The 7,500-nt window shown below is 34.3% G+C and overlaps 1 protein-coding gene across 1 annotated transcript in view; it reads left to right on the forward strand.

Moving 5' to 3' along the window:
• LOC125028655 (liprin-alpha-2-like) overlaps positions 1 to 7,500 on the forward strand; it is a gene marked incomplete at its 5' end in the record, with an annotated part of 63,401 nt that overhangs the window by 26,443 nt on the left and 29,458 nt on the right. Inside the window, 2 exon segments of the mRNA XM_047618133.1 lie at positions 1,348 to 1,480; positions 2,215 to 2,417. Coding sequence (XP_047474089.1) covers positions 1,348 to 1,480; positions 2,215 to 2,417 — 336 coding nt within the window.

Raw genomic sequence — 7,500 nt, forward strand, 5'->3', positions numbered from 1 at the left:
CCTAGTTCAAGTGTCTGGTTGCACATAATTACAAACAAAATAAAAGAAAGCAAATAATCTGAAGACTGAGAGTTATTCAAGCGCAGAATGAAAGATATCCATTGATTACTTTGTCAGTATACAAAGCGCATGTATAAACTCTAGCTCTGAATTAGAATAAAGATGAAAAAGTATTAGTTCTCTCAACTTTGTATCATCTTTTGATTACAATGTATATTGTAGATAGTTTCATACACTACTTTATATAAATGATGCACTATTCACAGCAGAACAGGAGTGAGTTTCAGTGAGGAAGAATGCAATATAAATAGAGCTAGTTGGAGGGGAAATTCTGAGAAAATTAAAATTAATTTGTATTTAGAGACTTTGCCCTAATTTTATTTGTCATTGATGTTACTCACTTTTTTCACTGAAGATGGATGAACATTTTTTAGTTTATTAGTGTCTCGCATATGTTGAAGGATAGAGGGATCCAGTACCACTCAGTAGTGCTTAGAAGTAAAACCAAAAATAATAGAAAAGAAACAGAGTTCATAAAAAACAATTAAAAAAAGGTATGAATGTGAAAGGATAACTTCACAGAACATAAAGATGCACTTGGCGTGTTTTGTTGTTATACCTCCATCAGAAGCATATGGGACTCTGAAAAAGATAGAACAAGAGAATATGTCAGTAACATCTCTTGCTTTGTACGAAGTTTTTCACTCTCATTCATTCCTTTTCTGCCGAACATGAAAAAGACGTGGTGGCTTGTTATGGAAACACCTGACCAAAAATATACACTTGGAGCACATCTTATTCATTTTAGGAAAATGCTTCTGCTCATGTGTACACTCATTCATGAAGTTATACTGTGCTGATCTTGCTGCATTGAAAAGGGATTGTGATATTGTCAAAAATGTATTTTGTGAAATGTAAAGAAGATGAAATCAAATAATTTTTTTTTTTTTTTTTTATCAGAGTGTGAAGCAGGGTTGCAAGTAAATTTAGATAGTTGTTTCTTTGAAGAATAAAGCCAAAAACATGATTTAGTTATTTCATAAATTCCCAGGAAATGCTAAGCAATAAAATAATTATATCCAGTAAAAGTGTAGTAAATCTGTCTCTTTCAATGTGTTTGTAGAATATCATTAATAACCACTACCTTCTTGGTTAGAGTTAAATGTATACTGTTTACAGATTTGTTTCTTTCTGCTTGTAGTCGTAAATGTATCCCTGCAGGTTTTTTTCACCTTCATAATTTAAGTAATATTAATAATGGAAAAGATACATGATTCACGTCAAAGAATTGTATCCCAGTGGGAAAGCACATGGACTAAGTGCATGGTCTCCTCTTGTGTGGAACAGGTCCCTCTCTCCAACGGGAGGGGAGTTTGTGCGCAGTGCGTCCCACTCCAGCTTCGATTCCAGATCACTCCCACGTCGTGCTCCTTCCGCTCCACCCTCACAGAAACGAGGACTGGATGAGGAGAATGCGCAGGTATTCCAGCCTTCTATCTTTTTCACTTTCTCTTTCCTCTTGTTAGTTTCTTTAGGTATGGTAATAATATTATGGAAAGGTTTTGTTCTCATAATATTCCCGGCATATATTAGTTGTACTTGTTTAAATTCGTGCAGAGAATGGAAATATGTATATGTATATTTATTTATTTTTTTTATTTATATGTGTATTTATATATATATTTGTTTATATGGTTTGATGTATGCAAAAGATGCATGATTTGATATATAAAATCAGAAACAAATATATAAATTGATGTTTATGTTTACAGTCCATGAGTAAGTACACAAATGAAACTATAGTCAAGTACAAAAAGACAAACTATAACTAAAAACATATGATTGAGACATTGATAATCAATAGAGAAATTAACCCATATTCTGCCATATATCTTCAGTAGCTTAGTGTTCTATTGCTGTGTACCTCTTGAGTACAAGTCAGTCTAGTAATACCCATGGTTGTCTTGATTGATTCATAACCATGTTGGTGTTTTTTCTCCATATTAGTACTTTTTCATAGTGGTAACGTTGCTTAGATACAGTCTTTGAGCAACATAATCATAGGAACATTGCCAAGTATCCACAAAGCAAGCACTCTGCAATTTATGGATTAAACAAAAAGACATACAAATCCAGACAGATGATTGATTAGACTAAATAAAGCGAGACATAAACGCATGACTAGAAGAGGTTCATGCTGCGGTCTTTCCCCAGGGTGGTGGAGGATGGGAGCTGGGGGGAAGCCATCTCCAGCAGCCGTTCGCCGGAGATGGCGGAGAGCTGTCAGATGGCGAGGGTGAGGATGCCGAGTCCATCTTCTCCCACATGGATATGCTCTCTCCATCACACCACACAGATGCTCAGACTCTGGCTTTAATGCTCCAGGAACAGCTAGATGCCATCAACAATGAGATAAGGTATGTTTGTCGGAGGTGCTTTCTGGTATAGACTTTCTTTCTTTTTTTTCTTTTTTTTTTTACTTTTTTTTTTCTTCATATATCTATATCTATATATATATAGCTTTCCTTTATGCAGCTAAACTAAACTTGTTATTATTACCATTATTTTTTTCTATGAACTCACCAGCACAATTGTCATTAATTTTATTCATCGTAACATAAGTGGAGGATTTTTCACAGAAGCACAGTTGCATTTTTATTGCATTTTTCATATAATGATAATAGCATAGATTAACATTTCTTTAACAAATTACTGATTTTTAAAAGAACACATAAACAGACAAAATATACACTTAATACCAGCTTATCACACACTCATTCATACACACACACCTGCACACTTATACTCATATAGATACATTCATACACATGCATACACTTGCATACACATGCACATACCTACATACACTCACACATTCACACAGACTCGCATACATACTTACATACACACACTCACACACTCACACACTCACACACTCACACACTCACACTCACACACACACACTCACACTCACACTCACACGCACACGCACACGCACACGCACACGCACACGCACACGCACACGCACACGCACACGCACACACACACACACACACACACACACACACACACACACACACACACACACACACACACACACACACACACTCACACACTCACACACTCACACACTCACACACACACACACACTCACACACACACACACACACACACACACACACACACACACACACACACACACACACACACACACACACACACACACACACACATGTACACACACACATGTACACACACACATGTACACACACATGTACACACACATGTACACACATGTACATACATGCACATACATGCACACACATGCACACACATGCACACACATGCACACACATGCACACACATGCATAGACAGATACATATACACATATACACATATACACAAGTACACACATACATACGCACACACACACGCACACGCACACGCACACGCACACGCACACGCACACGCAAACGCGCGCACACACACACACACACACACACACACACACACACACACACACACACACACACACACACACACACACACACACACACACACACACACACACATTCTCTCTCTCTCTCTCTCTCTCTCTCTCTCTCTCTCTCTCTCTCTCTCTCTCTCTCTCTCTCTCTCTCTCTCTCTCTCTCATTTTCTCTCTCACATGTTATGTCCAGCATGAATAACATTCATAAATGCATGCATGTAGAAGACACATTGTATCCTTTCTTTGTGTCTGTTTCTCCCCTACTTGTATAATCATTTACAAACCCTACACCAGCTGATGTCTGCACCCCTTGCTTCACCTGCATTCCTTATGGTAACTGTCTGAATTGCCTTATACATTCCATTATGTCTCTCATACTCGAACTCATATTGTTGTTGTTTTTTTGTTGTTGCTGTTGCTGTTGCTGTTTTATTCATTATTACCGTTATTTTATTTATTATTTTTTCGATCACAAGAAAGGACAGGTCAAATTAGTTTGATGGATGTTGCTTTAGGTTTTTGGTCATTTTGGCTTTAAAGCTGTATCAAGGTGCAATTTGAGATGCAAGTGTTAGATATTTGGAGTTTGTTGACTATTTTCGTCAAGTTTTCCTTTCTCTCAACAGGGCATAGTCTGATTTTTTTTTTTTTTAATTTACTTTCCTTTACTTTTGTTTTCTTTACTTTTTGAAACAATATTTTAGTTTGGCAAAAAAGTAATTGGCTGATCATTGTATTTCTTTGCTTTAGGTAGTCAAACATTTTAATGTTTTAGGACTCATAAGATACAGAAAGAAATTGTGATCTAGTTTGCCTCCTTAGTTTTTTTTTTATACATCTAACATAGGGAATTTTCAAAGAATTAGGCTTACAGGCAATTCATTCATTTCAGATATTTGTCTGTTAATATGAGAATCAAACTCATAGTTCATCATTTCTGTTAGGTACCATACTTTCATCTCATAATTTTGCAAAGGTGCATCTTTCATGCTTTCCTTATTACAATAGAATGTCAGCTTTGCTGCTTTCATAGTCCTTTATTGGATTTGATTTTGTTTCATGAAATTTCATACGCTATTTATTCTTGCACATTTTATCATAATTCGTAATTTAAAAGCTGCTGCTCTTCCTATTTAAGCAGATGTTGTATGTTGCTAAATACTCTCAGATTGCATGTTTATTTTTTTATCTCAAAATAAGCAGCATGGGCAACTTTCCTTTGCATTTGCTTCAAGACTGAATAAACACTATGCATACATTGACAGTGTTGTAGAGTTAAATGATGATGGATTACTAACAGCTCACTGTACCTGTGGAACACCTTTACACTAAAGTGAACAACATTATAACAGCAGTATTGTTAATTCTTTTGAGATTCATTTAAGAGATAGATCAGATGCTATATTCAGTGTCTGTGGCAAATTTAATGTGATCTATGTGGCTTTTTTTTTATTTTATTTATTTTATTTTTTCATTTTCTGCAACTTTTAAAATGTTGTGTTCTAGTACTGCCTGTTGTTAAAAGCATTTTCTAGGGTCCTAAAGAAATACTTTTCTCTTCCAATAAAGAAAAGAAAAGGGAAGTAGATTTGACTTTCTATTCCCAAATGAGGATGCTAATCAGTGACTTACAGTGCAATTCAGAGACATGGCCTTCTTTGATTATTAATGATATCATCATTGTAAGAGAGAAAACAGCTCAAAATTAACTGTGAAATTTGTTGCAATATTATCAAGTTGAGGTTGTGAATTACTTTGTTTACCAGGATAGTGAAAAACTATTACTACTACTATTACTGGTACTACTACTACTACTACTACTACTACTACTACTACTACTACTACTACTACTACTACTACTACTACTACTACTACTGCTACTTCTTTTACTACTTTTACTATTACTACTACTACTACTATTAATATTAATATTAATATTAATATTAATATTAATATTACTACTACTATTACTACTACTATTAACTATTACTACTACTATTACTACTACTATTACTACTACTACTACTATTAATATTAATATTAATATTAATATTAATATTAATATTAATATTACTACTACTATTACTACTACTATTAACTATTACTACTACTATTACTACTACTATTACTACTACTACTACTACTACTACTTCTACTACTTCTACTACTTCTACTACTACTACTACTACTACTACTACTATTACTACTACTACTACTACTACTGCTACTACTTTTGCTACTGCTATTACTATTACTACTACTATTGCTATTACTACTACTGCTACTATTGCTATTACTACTACTGCTACTATTGCTATTACTATTACTACTACTATTACTATTACTACTACTATTACTATTACTACTACTATTACTATTACTATTGCTATTACTACTACTATTGCTATTACTACAACTATTGCTATTACTACTACTATTACTACTACTACTATTACTACTACTATTACTACTACTATTACTACTATTACTATTACTGTTACTACTACTATTACTATTACTACTACTATTACTACTACAATTACTACTACTACTATTACTACTACTACTATTACTACTACTACTATTACTACTACTACTACTACTATTACTACTACTATTACTACTACTATTACTACTACAACAACTACTATTACTACTACTATTACTACTACTATTACTACTACTACTACTATTACTACTACTATTACTACTACTCTTACTACTACTACTACTACTGCTACTACTACCTACTACTACTACTGGTGGTAACCACCACTAATACCACCTCCACCACCTGGCACCACTACCATTGCTACCACCACCACTACTACTACTACTATACTATTACTCAACTACTACTACTACTTCTACTACTACTACTACTACTACTACTACTACTACTACTACTACTACTACTACTACTACTAGTATCACTACTACTACTTCTACAACTCTACTATTACTCTACTACTACTACTATTACTCTGCTATTACTACTGCCATTACTACTACTATGACCCTACTATTACTGCTACTGCTACTACACTTGTCACTGTGGACATCTTGCATCCAACAAGAGACCCATGAGGCAAAGTACTACCAACAATCCTCAGTTAAAATGCATGCAGGGTTCCTCCAACCCAAAATTCAGATTTTTAGGAGTTTCTTTTTCATTTATTTTCTTCCTACACTTAAAAGTGTCGTTTTCATATATGTCAAGTGAAGAAAAGGCCAAGATTTTGACCTGGAGGCAGGTGAATATACCAGTTAAAGAGATAAGTTAATACAGGTTCCCAGTGAAGTCAACTATCATGTATTTTATTCTGCTGATCCTGACTTCCCAATAAAGGTTGTTAAAAGCTAAGATATCCAGGGCTATAGATATGCTTCTCAAGTATGAAGTGCCATAGAATCAATGTCGTCTTGCTTCTTGTTTGGGAACATTATCCTTTGAGTAGTGACCTCTGCAGTGCACCTTTTTTTTCCATAACTTTTTCAATGGCCATAGGATGATGATTTTTTTTTTTTTTTTTTTTTTTTTTGTCAAGGGATTTTCATTTAAAGTATTTAAAAGAATAAATAATTTTTTTAGGTGGAATGTAGCTTTCTCACTGCAGTATCCCAGAGTAGTTTTTGAGCTTTGGCAATGGGGCTTGATCTTCACCAATTTCAACCTAGTATTGATGTAACAGACTCCAACAGTTTAGCATTTTCTAAAAAACAAAAAAGGAGAAAAAATGTTTTTACATTAGTCTTCTGTGAGAAATGAAAGTAAAAATCATAAAAAGTGGCATGGACATTCCCGAACCTACTTCAGTGAGCCATACCCCTTTTTCATAGTTTAGGGCTATGCAGCCAGGGTAAAAAAAGGGAAACGAGACAATCGCATTTGAAAGTTTGCATAAGCAATATACTTATTATTTATCATTTGTATCTCAATATTAGTATTGCAAAATAAAAATCCGTCAGATTATAGCACTTTCAAGAATAATAGTAAATTATTATATAC

This window comes from Penaeus chinensis, chromosome 1 (genome assembly GCF_019202785.1).
Source record: "Penaeus chinensis breed Huanghai No. 1 chromosome 1, ASM1920278v2, whole genome shotgun sequence".
NCBI classification, from domain to species: Eukaryota; Metazoa; Arthropoda; class Malacostraca; order Decapoda; family Penaeidae; genus Penaeus; species Penaeus chinensis.